We start from the raw sequence: 19,809 nt of genomic DNA, 5'->3' as shown, positions 1-19,809 counted from the left end.
AGAAATTCTAAGAGGATTTCCAGAAAAACCATGAAAGAATTTCCTGACTAAATTTTCTCATTTTCTAAGAAGATTTTCGAAGTAATCCTGAGAGGATTTTCGCAGAAATCTTGACAAAAACTCTAAAAATCTTGAGAGGATTTCCGAAGAAATTCTAAGAAAATTTCCGGAAAAATTCTAAGAGGATTTCTGGAAAAACACTGAGAGGATTTTCTGAGAAATCTTAAGAGGATTTCCGAAGAAATCCTGAGAGGATTTTCGAGAAAATCCTAAGAGGGTTTCCGAAAAAATTCTGTAAGGATTTTTGAAGAAATCTTGAGAGGATTACCGAAGCAATTCTGAGAGGATTTTCGAAAAAAATCTGAGAGGATTTCCGAAGAATGGTTTTCGGAGAATTCCTGAGAGGATTTCCGGAGAAATCCTAAGAGGATTTCCAGAGGAATCCTGAGAGGATTTTTAGAGAAATCCTTAGAGGATTTCCAGAGCAATCCTGAGAGGATTTCCAGAGAAATCCTGAGAGGATTTCTAGAGAAATCTTGAGAGGATTTCCATAGAATTTACGAAGATCCGAGAGACCTGAGAGGATTTTCGGAGAAATCCTGAGAGGATTTTCGGAGAAATCCTGAGAGGATTTTCGGAGAAATCCTGAGAGGATTTCCGGAGAAATCCAGAGAGGAATTCCGAAGAAATCCAGTGAGGATTTCCGAAGAAATCCTGAGAGGATTTCCGAAGAAATCCTGAGAGGATTTCCGAAGAAATCCTGAGAGGATTTCCGAAGAAATCCTGAGAGGATTTCCGAAGAAATCCTGAGAGGATTTCCGAAGAAATCCTGAGAGGATTTCCGAAGAAATCCTGAGAGGATTTCCGAAGAAATCCTGAGAGGATTTCCGAAGAAATCCTGAGAGGATTTCCGAAGAAATCCTGAGAGGATTTCAGAAGAAATCCTGAGAAGATTTCCGAAGAAATCCTGAGAGGATTTCCGAAGAAACCCTGAGAGGATTTCCGACGAAATCTTGAGAGGATTTCCGAAGAAATCCCGACAGGATTTCCGAAGAAATCCTGAGAGGATTTGCGAAGAAATGCTGAGAGGATTTTCGAAGAAATCCTGAAAGGATTACCGAAGAAATCCTGAGAGGATTTTCGGAGAAATCCTCAGAGGATTTCCTGAAAAATTAAGAGAAGAAATCATGTGAGGATTTCCAGAGAAATCCTGAGAGGATTTCTAAAGAAATCTTGAGAAGATTTCCATAGAATTCCTGAGAGGATTTCCGAAGAAATCCTGAGAGGATTTCCGAAGAAATCCTGTGAGGACTTCCGAAGAAATCCTGTGAGGATTTCCGAAGAAATCCTGTGAGGATTTCCGAAGAAATCCTGTGAGGATTTCCGAAGAAATCCTGCGAGGATTTCCGAAGAAATCCTGTGAGGATATCCGAAGAAACCCTGTGATGATTTCCGAAGAAATCCTGAGAAGATTTCCGAAGAAATCCTGAGAGGATTTCCGAAGAAATCCTGAGAGGATTTGCGAAGAAATGCTGAGAGGATTTTCGAAGAGATCCTGAGAGGATTACCGAAGAAATCCTGAGAAAAAATTCCGGGAAAATCCTGAGAGAATTTCCGACAAAATCCTGAGAGGGTTTCCGACAAAATCCTGAGAGGATTTTCCAAGAAATTCTGATAGGATAGGAGAAATCCTGAGAGTATATCCTGAGAAAAATCCTGACATGATCTCCGGGGAAATCTCAAGAGCCTTTCCGAAGAAATTCTGAGAGGATTTCCAGAGGAATCCTGAGATAATTTTCGGAAAAATTCTAGGAGGATTGTGTTGAATTTAAGCAGTGAAATGATTGCAATGATGGCAATTACCCTGCAAACGTGGCGGAAGATGAAGTTAATTTCTTCGCCAACTTTGACGGTCGAGCCTTAAAGCTTTTACTGTGTTCCATTCCGTCGTCATCGCGTCCAGACAAGCCGTATCGGTGCACTTTAGTGCCATCGTTTGCCAGAAATGGGACTGATCTGGATGGGTGGCTGGCCGGGCAACGATCCTTATCAACTGTCAGGCCATAAATTGACCTGAACCCTATGAAAATCGCACTCGCAAAGTCGTTGGTTGGGTTCTTCAAACACAGACGCACAAAATGATAACGGAATGGGTCGATGCTATTTCCCTCCTGGTATTCCATTCAGCTAGAATGACGTGGGGGATTGGGCAACCGGAGAGAGATAATCTTTTCCGTCCGTTATCTCACGCAATGGGTTCGGAACAGGAACAGGAACAAGTCGTCCCTTGTGTTTGCATTTTCTCGGTTCTCAGTCCAATGATAAAATCGTACGAACCCGGTCCGAGTTGGGGTCGCCTTTGTGTTCCAGGCTTGTTGTGGGACTGGTCTTCTTCTTCTTATTGGCATTACGGCCCCACTGGAACAGAGCCTGCTCTTCGTCTTCTTATGAGTATTTCCACAGTTATTAACTGAGAACTTGCCATTTTTGCATCCTGGATCGACCGGGAATCGAACCCAGACACCTTCAGCATAGCTTTGGTTTGTAGCCGCGCACGTAATCACAAGACTAAGGAAGGCCCTCAGTCTGGTCTACGGGGTATCTAAGTCAAATTCGATGCTTTTTGCTTTTGGATGGGACCAATAGATGGAAATGGGAACTTTCATGAACGGCAGTTTGGGTTTCAATAAGGGGTTAGACAATGCCTTGAATGGAAGAGGTATAGACAGAGTTGCACGATTTTTCATCAGATCCCCAAATTCAAATGCAAGTCAAAGATCGCTGTTATCACAACGGAACCCAGGGGCAGGGTTATTCTTAGAGAGGTGGTCAGCAGAATCCAACAACTAACCAAGGGTCAAGTTTGTAGTCAAGAACGCTTTATCTATCGAAAGTGGTAGTGGCCAGTCGAAGAAAAGCGTTAGTTTAAACCATAAATTGTGCCTATCATTTGACTTAGGATGGAAATTTATGATGTTTGTTTTAGGTTTTGCTTAACGGAGGTTTTGCTTCTTGAAGCGTACATGGCACAAGGATTTTCAACAGAGTCTACAAGAATGAAACATCGAACGTTTCTCATAAGCGTGTATGGATTTTGGTAAGAGATTCAAATAAAAAATCCTGTGGAAATTCCCGATAGGATGCAAACCAAAAAAAAAACCCTACAGATGTCTGCTTAGACGATTTCTGAATGCTTTCGATTGAATCCTCCGTTTGCTTTTCTATTATTGTTTGAGGCTCCTTGAGATAATATTTTATGTTTCTTTTCAGAATGCTGTCAGGACTATTATACGAAATCCTGTGAGTACTCCGAAAGGATTCTCATCAGAATTCTTTGGAAAATCTCTGGAATTTTCAGAATATCTTATTCTCAGTAGAATTATGTAAAGTTTCTTTTTTCATTAAAATCACACGAGGGCGTTTCTTCAAACTCTATGATGGTTCTTACTGAGAAGCTGTGAAGAACATCATCATGATCTTGAAAGGGGTTCCAAAGCAGAAAGACCCGCGGCTTCATTTTGTGTGGCTCACTTACTCATCAGGTTCCATCAAAATCTTACTAGTACTCAGTACGTATTCACGCAAGAATAACAAGAGAATCCGGCCAGATTTCTAACCACTCGTAATCCTAGAAGAATTCTTCCCTATGAAGATTTTAAACTTCCTGCTTCCTGCTTTACCTACGACTGCCAACGTGTTCACTTGTTCAAGACTGACCTTTTCTCAAGTTGTACAAACACGATGTAATCATGATGATAATCCCTCGGTCAAAATTGGATGACCAAAATGTTAGCATGAACATAGTTTCTCCATTCTTCTTCTCTTCTGCTTGTGTCAGTACCATGCTTCCATCAGCTTAGGAAAACATGCCGGACCTATGTCACAGTTCAGCAAAGGTGTTGAACCAAAAGCTTGGTGTGTGGTAATCGGATTTCGGGGTTATCCTACCAAAGTGCGTTGTTATTTTTACACAATTATCCCATACGGGTACCGAAGCCGGTCTTTTAATATTTCATTTTGTGAGCACACTTGCCAGCTGTCGGAAACTCATGAACCGGTATATGGCTGTGTCTCGTTACCAACCTAGCTCACTTCAAATGGAGCCCTCCACAACCCTTCCCTACAACTAAAAGAGTAGCTTAACTAACGAAATTGTTCGTACTGTTTTACCCGGTTTTCCCTCCCATCTGATTCTGCAAGACCCGACGCAAATTACGCCATATTTCAATAGTATAAAGTTTCAAACTCTCAATTTTCCGCTGGCACATGCCAGCTGGAAACCGAGTTCCCCAACGAAAATCAGTGCGTTAACTTTCGTTTCGATCGCAGCCCCAGCCAGGCAGCCAGTCTGCTAGAACGCCTCTCTATGCTCCGGCTTCCGACACTCGGAAATAAAAGTCTCACAATTTTTCGCGGAAAATATTTCCAACATTTTTGGGCTCGGCTCGCTACACAATGGTCGAGTTTCATAGAAAAAGGTGGTCAAAAGGTGGTATCTTTGATTGTTTGAAAATATACCTAATGTATTACATTCTAATGATAATTGATTGAAATTGTAATAGAAGGGAAGCTTCATAAAATAACAGTTAAAGAATGTCGGAAAATTAGATAAAATTTGATTGTGTCTCTTATGAAAATTTCAATTTCGTAAATCAATTTACGATTCAAAAGAAGTAACATATTATGTGAGCAATTCCTTCTTAAAAACAAAAATGGCATACAATGGTAAGATTTTTCTTCGATTAAGGCAATAAAACTAGTTTAGACCAAAGTTAGTTTTTTCCGACCATTGTGTTCTAAAACGGGATCGTGGGTGGAACAAAACTTTCACGGTCTCACTCACGCTCGCGCGCCGTGGTGCGGAACCACAAATCATGCTCTATATGATGCTTTTAAGCATATTTTTTCCGAAACTTTTGCAACACAATCGTTAGACTCGTCTGGTTGACTGCGAGCGAGATATTGGGCGACTAGCTAACCTCCCTGTTCGGTCACATTCATAGACAGCATATTGTGGCTTTCTGTGGATTGTGGGAAACGGGTCAAAATCGTTTCGAGAGGGACATCATTTAAAAATTCAGGATATTAATATCGCATCTGTTATTCCAGATAACAGCCCGGTGCGATTTGCGTGTGCATGTATGTATGAGGGAGAGAGAGAGGTTGGTGTCAAACAGGACGGAAGTCCATAGCAAATAGAGTGGGGTTTTATTTTTCAATGTCTACGGTAGACAGTCTCTCATGGCGATTTTGGTGTGCTGTGGTCGTTGTCCTAGATTTTCTGGGGATTCAGGCACGAAATGATGGTATATTTTTTTCGTCGCACATCAATCAATGATAAAGAATTGTCCTTCTATATTTTGTAGGGGCTTTTGTTGCGCAAAATGTGAACAAACGGTATTTGTTCCACTTTTAGGATAAAGTATTAAGTGAAATCCAGAACATCTCTGTATATGACCAAGCTATCCGAAAATTCTCAACTCAAGACTTAATTGCCAAAACTATAAAGTTTTATACAGAAGATGAATTTGACTGGGATGCGTCAGATTTGTCAGTCTTGGGAAGATCAAAACGGTGCTTTGCTCGACGTTTCAGCTCTTTTATTTGGCATTTTTCAAGGGTAAAACTGTGAACCGATTTTGTCAATTTAATACGACAATTATTGTTGACTGAGAAAGACAAATTAACGTAGTTTAATGTTTGACACGTTATAACTGAAACACAATAGTCTAGAAACTGAGGTATGGCGTAGGCCGTCCCTTATTTTTCGAAAATATAAAATGTTATAAGTTCATCATTGTGAAATGCTTGTTTTATTATAAAAAAAAATCAGGTAAAAAGCTAAATGGTCCCCAAACGGCCCTAAAGGTATCAGGTGTACGCGAAATCGAACTCGCTGTTCTAGTGAAGAAAATAAACTTCTGTGCGGACTATCAACGCGCGCAGTAGAATTTATTACTAGTGGTTATTCGTTCTCATGTTGCGTGCACTAGAGCAGCGAGCTCGATTTTGCGATGTTATCTACACCTCATACCGACAAGGCCGTTGGGGGACCACTTTGCGTCCACGTACGGACTTCAAATTTTTACCTGATTTTTGTCTTACCAAAACGAGCACTTTACTATGACGAATTTAAAAAAAAATCCCGCGGAATCTCAAGAAATTTGGATTTGAAGTTTTTGTCCTAAAATTTCAATATAATTTGTATAAAAAATACACAATAGCTCCAGAAAAACCTAAAAAAATTATCCGTTCAGTTACAACAAATATGCTGAACTTCACATCAAAGTGTATTATGAGTATGGAGAATAAAGCGCAAGTCGATGTAATTTACACCGAAGGCTGCGTTCGATAAAATTGACCCCATGGTACTCCTGCGCAAACTATCTCGGCTTGGAACTTCTAATCAGCTCGTCTCTTGGCTGGAGTCGTACCTCACGGAACGGGAATTGCGGGTGAAGATTGATAGCTGCGTATCACCACCGTTCACGAACAAATCCGGCGTTCCGCAAGGTAGCAACCTTGGGCCGTTGCTGTTCGTACTGTTTTTTAACGATGCTGCTTTAGCTCTGGGCGATGGATACAAGCTTGTTTACGCAGACGATATGAAATTGTATATGGTAGTACGAACAGAAGACGATTGTTTGTGCCTGCAGCATTCACTGAATATGTTTGCTGACTGGTGCCGTAGAAGTAAACTGGTACTAAGCATCGAGAAATGTCAGGTGATTACTTTTCACCGTATTGTGAATCCAATCTTATTCGACTACCGTATTGAGGGCAATACTCTTAATAGAGTTTCCAGCGTGAACGATCTGGGGATTCAGCTAGACTCAAGATTGACATTCGACTTGCACCGTTCATTGATCATAACGAAGGAAACACGTCAGTTAGGATTCATCTCCAAAGTGGCGAGAGATTTTTCGGATCCTCATTGCTGGAAATCGCTATACTGTGCTCTTGTTCGTCCAATTCTTGAAAATGTGTCTGTTGTATGGAATCCGTATCAAGTAACGTGGAGTCTGAGGATTGAAAGAATTCAAAAACGATTCGTCCGCTCTGCCTTGGAGAGATCCTGCCAACTTACCACCATATCCAGATAGGTGTAGGCTGCTTGGACTTGATACCCTGGAACATCGACGGAAAATCCAGCAATCGCTGCTTGTGGCCAAAGTGTTGACCGGTGAAATTGATAGCCCAGAACTGTTGTCGCTGATCAACTTTCGAGTACCGAACCGATCCCTCCGAAACACGACGTTGCTGCAGCCAATATTTCATAGGACCGCGTTCGGGTATAATGAGCCTATAACTACTTGTATTCGTGAGTTTACGGCTGTTGAAGATCTGTTCAATTTTGACGAACCAACTGAACGATTTGCAAATCGAATTAGGTCTGTAGTTACTTAGTATAGTTTTTTATTCATTAAGACGAAATATTGTCAGATGAATTATTTTAAATACAAATACAAATCAGAAGATGGCCAGCCTGTTGATAACTAGTATTTAATGGTTATAGATGTTATAATTATAAATTTTTGCAACTGACTTGATAAGTGGATAGAGTGGTTTAACTATGTTTTTATATGGCTTAAACGAGTAAGCTTAGTTCAATGAAATGAAATCTAAAAAACTAAGTTTCAATTTACTGCTAATGCTCTGTGTGAAAAAGTAAAACTTTCAATGATTACCATTATTTATTTACAGCTTGTTTTCCGACTTTTACACTAAGTGCCAGCCCACTGAAGTCTGCCATACTTATTTTTCTTAATAATATAAGCTTATTTGTACATCTTGTACTACTCTTGATGAATACGTCAAGTCCATCGAGTATTGTTCTTGAACTTTACGTTTTAATTAACGTATTCTGTATTCTCATCCACAACATGATTTTAACTACACTGGAAACATCATTGTCACATGTAGAAAGTATTCTAAGATAAACAATTTTAATGCTTAGTACCATCCGAGTTTCAACATCACAAGGACTCCCACTCTCTAGCCCTGCTATCATGTACTTTTTTATTATTATTTAAAACTGATTTTCTTGTCGAAACACTTTTCCGTTCACTTACTACGATGAAGGATCGCTACGATTCTATCTCATGGTGAAATAAAAGCATTGCAGTGGTATTTATTTTGGATAAATTATTAACAAAAGAGAGGATGGATGAAGCCAGATAAGCCTTTATTACGCAACAGTGTAGAAATGTTATTTGCCATTGCAAGTAATGGTTTCCCAAGCTAATTACGTAATCCGTAAAAGTTGATAGTCGTAGCCAGAACAAGTGTTTTTACTGCACAGGAGACATAATCGTCACACGTTCAAGTATGTTCGATAATTTCAACTACATCCCAATTAAGCACTGCCTCAGCCACAACACTACTGAACCTGATTCTCTGTCTTCATGCAACCGTGTACATTTGGGTAGATTAAATGGCATCACTTATCTTAATAGTCTGCCTTTAAGATTGTTTAAGCCCGCTCAACTGCAATAGATTCCAATAAAGTCATCGCCTGCAATACCGTTTCGATTCATATACCGGACACTTAAGGCCTCAGGGAAGTATAACCCAGTATAGGGCATTCGAAATAAATCATTTTGTATTAACCCTCTGGGTTATCGAGCGTCGAAAACCCTAAATTTTCGAATGGTGGGTAAAGAATACGCTTCCGCAACATGAATAAATTTACATAAATCTAAAAGTGTAGTCTTTTCATGATTCTGATTCCGGACGCTTCCCCACTTTTGCCTCATATTCCGGACACTTTGATTCGAATTCCCGGACAGCTCATGGACATTATTGATAGAAAAGTCAAATCATTAATTGAAATCGTTAAACCACTAAAGACGCGTATAAGGCTGTTGGGCATTATAAATTTGTATGGATATTTATGGAAAATGCTTATTAAAACAAGCCTCGAAAGTATGAACTTTTGAACGGCAAAAATTGAAACATTTCGTGTGAAATGTTTCCCATACAAAATAGAGTGTCCGGAATTTGAAGCTGTCCGTAATATGAATCAAAACGGTACAACAGAATGCAATGGTGAATAGTAAATTAAGAAATGCATTTTTTTAAATTCATGTAATATCACAAACGAAGTTAAAACTTCGTATGCAATCTCTACACTTGATTGTATAGATCAGCTAAATCAGCTTTCCCAGTTAATGTTAAAATATTTCCTGCCACAGATAGATTTGAGTCGAACGCGACCTTGAAATCAATTAACAGATGACAATGAATTATGTAAAACAAAGTACATGGTAGCAAGTACAGTAAAACTAGGACTAAAACTCCCAGTGATGTTGAAAGTTTGGTAGTACTTATTTGGGATTTGTGTGAAGTTATTGAAGACTATATTAATCTTGGAACACTTTTGACATGTTGCAATGATGCTCTTCGTGTAGTCAAAACCTGGCTAAGAATACAGAATACGTTAATTGTAACGTAAAGTGCTGAGGACAACACTCGGTGGAAAACTAGACGTATACATCAAGAGTAGTACCATATGTATAACAGAGTTAATATTATCAAGCAAAAATAATACGCAGACTTCAGTGGGCTGGTCACTTAGTGTGAAAGCCGAAAAACAAGCTGTAAATAAATAATATTCAAAATTAAATGCTTCACTTTTATCGAACATAATAGCAACATCATAATGTTTTTTTTTTTTTTTTCATTTCATTCCATTGAAATAAGCTTACTGGTTCAAAGTATATAAAAACATACTCAACCCACTCTGGTAAGTTATGTCAGTTGCAAATATATACAATTATAACAATTATAACAATTATATACTAATCAATAACAGTTTGGCCATCTTTTTGAGTGATTTTTTTAGGGTTTTCCGGTGCTATTGTGATATTTTTATGTAATTATATCGAAATTTTAAGTCAAAAACTTCAAATCCAGATTTCTTGAGATTCCGCCTAGGGATTTTTTTTTAAATTGGCCCTTAGGTGCAGAATGACCTCACGAATCGAACCCTGTTCTCAGATTTGATGGACAATTTTATTACATAATAACGGTCTGTCGGGTTATGTAGTTTTTGGTAATAATTACACTCAAAATTCATCTGGATTAACTTAAGAAATCCTAGTTTTCAAAATTATTAGCCTTTAAATCAATAGCAATATTTTTTGGCATTAATTTGCCTATAGAATAGAAATTCATTGAACTTATTCGGGGTAAAATAAAAATTTCAATTTACACTCAAAATTTCTTTTGCAAAAAAAATCAGAAAATCCTGTTGGCTTAAATTATTTGCTAGTAAGTCCAAACATAAAGCGATGACATTTAATTTTTTCAACATAAATTTTATTATAGAAGTCTAGTTAATATGTTTAATTATGAGCAAAAATAGAAATTTCGGAAAACACTTAAAATTTTATTTAAGTGCGTAAAAAACTACCTCAAATTTTGTTTGTTTGAGACGAATTGCCTGTAAATAAAAGTTTATGGTGGTAGCATGAATTTGTTTTTTTGAATGACACCTTTATTGAAGAAGTTTGGTCAACATGTCAGGGCAGAAATAAAACTTTTTATTTACACCTAACATTTATTTTACTTAAGAAGGTAGGAAAAAACTTATTATTATTAGCTTGCTAGCCAGCAAATCAAAATGCAAAGCAAAGACATGTCCATTATTGATATTTAATTGCTCTTAGATATCCAGTGAATATATTTGAACAGAAATAGAAAGTTTAGATAACACTCAAAATTTATTTTACTTAACAAACTAGGAAACATCATGTTTTTTGTCAATTTTCCAAAGCAAATTCAAACTTCAAGCAATGGCATGTAGTTTTTCGACTTCAAATGCAGAACACCAATAAACATGTTCGGACAATTAATGAATGAAATAAACAAATTCACAAGTAATCGCACTTTATTTTGATTTAAAGACAAACATTCAAAAAAAATGTTGCTTTCATTATTCGTACAATTTGCAAAAAAAAATTGAAATGCAATAGGAAAAATCGATTCCTGCCAAACATATTAATTAGACATCTATGATAAAACTTACTTTGAATTTTTGGTAATTTGTTTACCAAAACTATAGGTTTCGTAGTTTTGAAAATGAAATTTTGTTTTATGGGAATACAGTTTAGAAATAAATAACTTTTCAGTAGTTTTTTAACTAAAAGGTATTTTGAATTTATTCAAAAATGGATATTTCTGCCCAAGCATGTTCGATGGGCATGTCACCGGATCGAATTTTGTCACCGGATCGAATTTTGATTTATAGGGAAATAAGTTGGAAATTAAGGTCTTTCTCGGTAAAACAAATTTTGAGTGCAATCAAAACTTTATATTTCAACCCACATTAGAGTTCTGGAACTATTTTTTTTTACCAAGAAAACCATAATTTATCACTTTAAACATTGTTACATTGTTTAATTTGTGTCACAAATCTGTACCAGATAAAACTAGGAAGTACCTCTATTCAACAAACATTGAATTGATTTACTATCTATTTAAACAACTTTCAAGTGAATATTGATCATGAAAAGTGTCGGATTCCATTGCTGCAAACATTTTGAAAATCACTGTAAAAATGACGGAGATATGCATTGTCAGAGATGGACTTTCAACATTTCCTGGACCCTTTGTAGCAAGCGTCTTTTGCCTAAACTGTGTTTACTTATGGGAACACAACTATTGATAACAATTTTGGCACTTAAGTACAATTGTGGGATAGCTTGGGCGTTACCGGGTTAAGGAGTGACCTCCAAAAATCCCTTTGGGTATGAAACTAGTTATAAATCATTTTCGCTGATTAAGGCTAAGTAGCCTGTCATTCGTTTTCGCAACAATGATGACTTTTCAGCTTGCATTTCAAAGTGATAAAACTCAGTCTTGATAGTTCATATTGACTTGAAAAAAGTACCACTGTACGCGCCTACATGCATAAAATATGCTGATACTTTTTCAGCTGTATCAGTGCAAAACCAACTGATTTTCTTCGATTCGAAATCGTGAGATGAATTAGCAACAATCATCATCGACGCGTACAAATTTCAATGACGGCCTACTTCGCCTTAAGAGAATTCTCGAAAGAGTAACTCTTCAGAACAAGTTTGAATTCAACTTGATGGTAAATATAACTCTCCCAGCAACCAAAATGAACTTTAAATAAACTGTAGAGTTCGATTAATTACTTAAAAACTGAACTGATTGAGCCGATACTTACCCTTTCATCCGAACTTTTGCTTGGGAGAGCGTTTCAACTGATAGGCTAGATTCTCGGTCGGGGACTAGGCGAGACATCCTCCAACTGGAATAGGCCTTTGCACTGTTTTGATTTTGTATGGGATTTTGACGTTTACTGGCCTTGTTGTTTACACAATTTATGGAAGAGTGAAAGAGAGAGGTTGCGTTTTGTGCAGAGCCCTATTGCAGGACTATAGAAATATAAGTAGTAGAACGCTAGTGGCGCTCTTGTCGCAAAAATGAATTATTTTATTAGCAATTTTAATAGAAGTTTTTAATGGTTTGATTATTGGCATATTGTAGAGAATGGTTTGTTATGGTTAGTAAAATTGATTTGACACTTATAGACCCGGTACTAAAGCTGTCACAGCGTGGCAAACTAGATGTTTGTCACACGAACAATCGCGACATTAGCATTCTAAGCCTAATGCTTCTAATTGCAGGGTCACGTCTTTGCAGTCAGGTGGGATTGAGGGGAGGAATGTTAGTGCGTAACCTTTGCTGTTCGGAGACCGTGTTTTCCTCTGCATCTCCACAAAAGTTACTGGGATGGAGGATTGTCAATGGAGAGGATCGTTGGGTCACAGGATTCACTATGATAAGCGATTAGACCATGATAAACGATTATTTGTGAGATATAAACATACTTAGGAATATATGTTTTTCAATTCACATGAATAATTTTCAAATATGAGAAAATAATGTCGTCACTTGAAGTGACGAACCATTCAAAGTTTGTTGAACAAATAGCTAAAAGCAAAATTCCTACAGCTGTTAGGATATTTTATTCAAATTGAAAAAAAAAATCGATTGGCTGGACCATCACATAATACTCTTATGCCGACACTTACAGTGGCGAACCATTTGAATAAAATGAACGTTTTGCAAGTCTACACTTCTAACACAGACAAACAGACCGAACCATTCAGAGCTTTTTTTATTTATAAAAATAAGGGTAAGGGATTTTATACAAAAATATAAAACAAAAAAGTTATGAATAAGAGTTTATGCCGACACTTACAGTGACGAACCATTCATAGTTTGTTGAAAAATCATATTTATGTAACGATTAAATGTGCGGTCATACATATTTCACAGATTTAAAAAAAGCATGAAACGAGCTCACCAATTGATCCTTCATCCTTGATTGAGCAGCCACAATCCACTTTCAGTTTTACTCGTGTGCTCAGTCATACACAGAAAAAAATCCATTCTCGTATCCGTGAACAGCAGACGTGAACTCGTCAACAAGCAAAAATACACCGTGAACTAGATCATGTTTATGTGACCTTTGGTGGTAGTTCGCGTTTTCCAGAACTCTTTTTTGAGCGTGTATAAAATCACTCAGAAAAAAGGACACGCGACCCGAGGAAAAACAAATTAAAATTACTCGGGCTTTCTCCATGCAGTTAAGTTATCGGTAGAAGATTGAAAAATTACGTCAACATTCATAATGTCGAACTATTCAAAAGTTGTTTTTAGTAATGACGAAAAAAGAGAGAAATGAGTATAATAAAATTATACAAAAAAGAAATAAAGGTTTTCGTCACTTGTCGTGATAAAACATGCACAGTTTGTTTGAATGTTACATACAACTAATGCTGCCACGATATAAATGTGTTATCATAAGCATGAAACGAGGTCATCAGTTAATAATCCATCCTGACACTTGTACAATGCGAACCGGACTCGATTCAGGACACTTTTTTCTTGTCAAATTAGACACAAAGTACGATTAACTCATTGTTTTTCAGATGAACCATAGAGAGCTTCAATTAGACGTATATTCATACAGATATGGACAAAATATTTATATATGTTTTTAGGAGGAATGGAAACTTTCCATGCTCAACAATTTACTCGGAAGCAGACCAATGAAATGTAACTACAATGAACTCGCCCTAACTTGATATTTTGTACCTCGATATCGATTTAGAGCAGCATAGTAAAAATTGGTTTTAAGAACCTCAATAATCCCTTGGAACGCAGTTGCACTGGCTTCGTGTTCTATAACTCTATACCTCATCAACTCGATGATCCTTTCAATATCAAGTTATGGAGACTGTACAAAAAAACATTGTAACTGCTTATAATTTTATTATTCACTGTTTTTCGTTTGCTGTAGCATGTTTTCATCTGTAATTCTCCAGTGTATGTCTAGATAACTTACTGTATTACGCCTAGTATAAATGTGATGTGACACCAAAAATAAATGTAATGTGACGCTTTCCGTTAGTTTTATAAAATTTGGTAAGCCCTGTTATCAACTCTTCAAAACCTAATTCAGTTTAAAATCATGCAAATTTTGACATACCTACGTGCTCAAACTTGAACAAATATGATCGACCATGATGGAGAGGAGTTAGTCATAGAAAAGGATTTCCAGGGATACCACATTCTATGGTGGATGATAATAGGCACATGAAACCAGGGTGATCACATCAAACATGTAGAGAAGCAAGTCATTCCGTGGGAAAAAAATGTCCCCATTCCATGGGTTTTGACATTTCGATAACTGATTTTGGATGGACGAGTTTCCGTTGCGTTTGGACTCCCAACTGTCAAAGTACCGAGCCACATGCACCATCGTTCCTTGTGGTCATGCTCGATTCCGTTTTTGGGGAAGAAAAAGTGGGAAGTGGGAACCAGAGTAGGGGTGTGCATGATTGCTACTCACCGGCAACGAGCAAGGTTTGTCCAGCACAACGAGATCGTTGTCAACATAGATTATATTGATGGGGTAATCTAGAACGGGCGTCTCGTGCCTGTTTTATTTTTTTATGGTGTATTTTGTTAAGACATTAATTTTGGAGTGTACCCCAGTTCACAAGCGGTATATAGTGTAGATTCAGGATTCCGTTCCAAAGTTTGTGACGCGTGGTTCATTCGTTTGGAAGAAAAGTGATTTTCGGTCCCCACCGACGGTGCCAGCGCGTTTTGTTTTTGATTTTAGAGCACACCACAATACCAGCACCGGTTATCGCCACCATATCACCATCATCATCAACATTAGAGGTCATCAGTCAGTCAGGCAACAACATTCAACATTGCACAACCATTTTGTGTGGATAGCCAAGATTAGGTATTGCCGAGAGCCATCGATATTAATCGATCGTTAACAAAACCAAAAATCAAATGAATATGAAAGAAAAGAAGAAAAACATAAGTAAGAAGATGTCACTTGTAATGGTCGAATCAGGAAAGAAAAGCATTCTGGAACTGTTCCCAAAAGAGTCAAACAATTCAGATGAACCAAAGAGCAGCCAATTACCGGATCAATCAGTTGTGCTTTCTTATTCACGTATGGAGTAGATGCCAACGTGTGCGTGGTTGGATGTTGAATCGAATGTTTTTTTTTTTTCTGAAAATGTTTGTAATTTTATGAAATCTGATAATGCTGAATTCAATCGATTGATTTTGACAAGCCATGAAACAACCTCATGCTATCCATTCTTGTATGGTATTTCATTCATTCAACGAGTCTTCCTTTTCAATTCGTAAATACCCAGAACGATCTTATTTTCCTAAAAATGGTAAAGCTTGGTGACAACCTTCTGTCTATTTCTTATAATCTTATAAACGGGTTTCGCTGATCACAGATGAGAAATGCATAACTATTCATTATAATTAATTTCTGTTTTGATCTCGAGTTATTATCTGGGTGTTTACGGGTTAATGGCTTTTCCCAATATAAATCGAAGCCCCGATATGGACGAATTTGGACATCACAGTGATCGCTGCAACAATGTTAAATACGCACCCCATTTTATACCGACAAACAAAAAACGGAGGAACCGATTAAAAAATCACACACATAAACCACACCGTTACGATTTTATTCCGGAGAGCTTAATGACTTCGGGTCCGGGCCGGATTATTACTTGTGGATGGAGGGATTTCCCAAGCATCCTGTGCTTTGCGTGCGTTCAACCAAAACGGAGTTAAATTTGGGGATAATTGTTGGTATTGAAACGGATTTATCCCGATCCCACCCGGATTCCCTTGGGTTGCTCCCTACGAATCCGGACGCGAATATGTGGCAAGCGGTGGTAATGATGATGCTCTCCAGGATGGTGAGAAAAACCTCACGTTCAGTTGGTTATTGTTTGGGTTATTCATGGAATGCGTATACAGCTTTGGGGGAAATATTATTATGCACTAGGAAAAGGATAGATTTCACTAATCTATCTAAAAGCATCCAACAAAGTAATTCGAAACAAGCAATAATTGAGTATGAATAAGCAACAAACAAAGTATAAAATAGAATAATTTATAATTTTTGTGTCCACCCCATCGCGAAAAAAACTATGAAAAAATCATTAATCAGCATTTGAGAATTAAATATTTTACAAGAAAAAAACATAATATAAGCACTACAATATTAGTAATTTTCGAATGAAAAATCGAAAATTGCCTTTACAATCTAACAAATAACAACAAATTTTTGATTTTCAGTTCGTAGTTTAAATGTTTTTTTTTTTTATATATTTTGGGTTAGTGCTAGTTACAATTTCTCATAGGAATATCGATTGATTTTTTATTGTTAGTTTCCAATTTATTATTGTTTATTTTTTATCATTGTTTATTTTTTACAATCGATTTACCTTCAGAAAATTTATTTTTCTGTGTTTTTTTTTAATTTGGTTATCCCTTAAATTGTTACATTCTTTTCTAAGGTTCAGTTATCTTTTATGGCTATTTTTCGATAAATCGACAAGTGTTCCCCTTCTTTAAATGCTTGTTAATTTGACTGCCCCACTCAGGAGTCAAATTGCACCGAGGCTGTTGACCGTATGGCGAGGATTACTGTACAGTGTAGGTGTACAATATTAATGGTTGAAACCGCATGGTTTGCTCAACCGGGGATGTTCCGATTTCGATGTCATTTCACACAGGGTTACGCGTTTTGCGGGAAGCATTATGCTTTTTTGGAGGGGCTTTGTTATAAATTTGAAATTCACACGGATAAATGCACACACATACACACGCATTCACAGAAACTTACAAATAGGGCTGTGCCTGAATCTGAAATCAAATCAGCAAACGCCTCATTGTCGAACTAATGCTTTTGTTGTTTGTAAATCGAAAAACACGTTTCGGGGCAATTGTTACAATGGTTTCCATTTTCAACTTTGTACGAGGGCAGATAATTTCTGCTGGGTTTTGTTTCGTTTAATCGATGCAATTTGAATGGTTTATATTTAAAGCAATAAATATTGTGGAGGAAAATTCAATTATTTCGGAGGAAAGAAAAGGAAAGAGCTTTTGTGGCGCTAAAATAAATCCAGCTTATTAGCTATTGCACTTAATTCAAAAGCTGTGAACAAGCTTTAATGGCTCATCTCAAACAATTTTCTCTAGCATACTAAATTTCGTAATTATTCGTTCAAATTCATGCTCACACCAGCAAATATGTTACCAAAATGATATATTTTGAATTCTTTTAATTCATCTTAATGCTTTTTATTCTAACTTTCTTACAAAAAATGTCTTACGTAATTGATGGACGGCCACAAAAGTGCGATGTAATAAACCATTAAATAAACGATTTCTTTCTGGAGCGTTACGAACTTCATGGTTGATACCTCATGCCAGGCTTGCTCAAGATCAGGATTCCATGAACCGAATGTCGCCATCTTGATTGCTGGGCCGCCATCTTGGATTCCAAAATGTTCAATTGAAAGCAGTTCTCAACCTGGACAAACTTGTAGCAAAAACCACGCTCCTAAATGATCAGGTTCTTGAGATACAATGATTTCCACGAACCTATTGTCGCCATCTTGATTTCCAGGCTGCCATTTTGGAATCCAAAATGATCAATTGAAAGCAATCTTCAACCTGCACACACTTGTAGAAGATATCATCAAATCATATCTAAATGATCAGAATCTTGAGATCCAATGATTTTCAAGGATTGGAAGTCGCCATCTTGTTTTCCAGGCCGCCAACTTGAATTCCAAAATGGTCAATTGAAAGCAATTTTCGACCTGATCAAACTTGTCACAAAAACCGTCCTCCTATCAGGATCTTGAGATTCAAGCATCTGTAGAGCATCTGTAGAGTTTGAGCATAGATTGTATGCTCACTAGCGCCGTCTAGCGGTTGAATTTAAAAAAAAAATACCAAAGATTTTTCCCTGAACTAGGTAACGACTTTGCTAAAGACAAAGCTCTTCTATCTAGTGAAAATCACAATAATATTTAACATTGAAGTGGAGCTAATTTCAACAACTACTTGACACCTCCATCCAGCGGGAGGTGTTGCGGAAGACGGCTTTGTCACCCACTTTCCTACATAAAATGTACCATGTGTATAAACCAATGTATAAAATGTGATGCCAGATTAAAAAGTGGCAAATCGTGCGTGTAAAATTTTCGGCGCTTCCAAATTGTATGACTCGTTTATTTGAAGAGGTACTAGAAAGTACTTTAAGTCTAAAGTACCTTTTTCGATTTAATTTTAAAAGGAACCGTTTCCCCATACTAAACTTCAAGTCGCTTGCAGAGTAGCTAAACGATTAGAACTTTAGAGAAACTTTAAAGTTTCTCTATTTGAGATTCTGCTCAGAGGATTCGAACATTCATTAAAGAGGGGATTAGAACTTTTAAATTTTGCGGGGTTTTGTTTGGGCCCATTTGCTACCATTTCGATTTCTAAAATTTTCCAAAATCGATACAGCCTACTGCTACAGGAACGTCCTGGAGAATCACTACAGGAACTTTCAGAGGCACTCCTACCAGAATTTCCGAAAGAATACCGGAGGAACTCCTACAGAAACCTCCGGATCAACTCCTACATGAACTTCTGGAATAACTCCTACAGGAACTTCAGGAGGAACGTCTACAAGAACTTCCAAACGAACCCCTACAGCAACTTCCAAAGGAACCTTTTAGAGGAACTTCAGCAAAAATTCTAGAAGAACTTCCGAAAAAATCTTTAAGAGGAACATTCGGAAGAACTTCTAGAGGAACTTCAAAAGGAACTTCTATTGGAACTTCCGGAGAAGATTTTAGAGTATCTCTCGAAATAAATTTTAAAGGAGTTTACGAAAAACTCCTAGAGCAACTTCCGTACGAACTTTAAAAGAAACTTCTAGGAGAAATACTTGAGAAACTTCAGGAAGAACTTCTAGAGGACTTGCTGAATGAACTCATAGAGGAATTCCTGGAAAATTCCGAAGGATGTTCAGGACAAATTCTAAAGTAACTTCCAGAAGAACTCTCTAGATAGAATTGTAGGGGAAATTCCGGGAGGAGGAACTAGAGGAACTTCCGGGAGATCTCCTAGAGGAACTTCCGGAAAAGCTATTAGTAAAAGTTCTGGAAGAAATCCAAAAAAACATTTGGAAGAACTTCTACAGGAACTTATGGAAGAGCTTCTAGAGGAACTCCTAGAGGAATTTTCGGGTGAGCTGCAACAGGAACGTCCAGGCGAACCTCTACAGGAACTATCGGAAGAACTCCTACAGAATCTTTTTGAGGAACTGCTACAGGAACATCCAGGAGAACCCGTACAGTAGCTTCCGGAAGAACTCCTACAAGAACTTCCTACAGGAATCACCGGACGAACTTCTACAGGACCAACTCCTACTTC

The 19,809-nt window shown here is 37.4% G+C and overlaps 1 protein-coding gene across 3 annotated transcripts in view; it reads right to left on the bottom strand.

Moving 5' to 3' along the window:
• Positions 1-19,809, bottom strand: part of LOC5569446 (RNA pseudouridylate synthase domain-containing protein 2) — a 705,082-nt gene that overhangs the window by 61,316 nt on the left and 623,957 nt on the right. Inside the window, exon 6 of one of the 3 annotated variants that reach the window (XM_021846704.1) lies at positions 14,894-14,981. The exons of the other annotated variants lie outside the window; for them this stretch is intronic. Coding sequence (XP_021702396.1) covers positions 14,894-14,981 — 88 coding nt within the window. The remainder of the gene's footprint in view (positions 1-14,893; positions 14,982-19,809) is intronic. 3 annotated transcript variants of the gene reach the window in all.

The sequence above is a fragment of the Aedes aegypti genome, chromosome 2 (genome assembly GCF_002204515.2).
Source record: "Aedes aegypti strain LVP_AGWG chromosome 2, AaegL5.0 Primary Assembly, whole genome shotgun sequence".
Taxonomy (NCBI): domain Eukaryota; kingdom Metazoa; phylum Arthropoda; class Insecta; order Diptera; family Culicidae; genus Aedes; species Aedes aegypti.
This window is presented reverse-complemented; position numbering and strand designations above follow the sequence as displayed.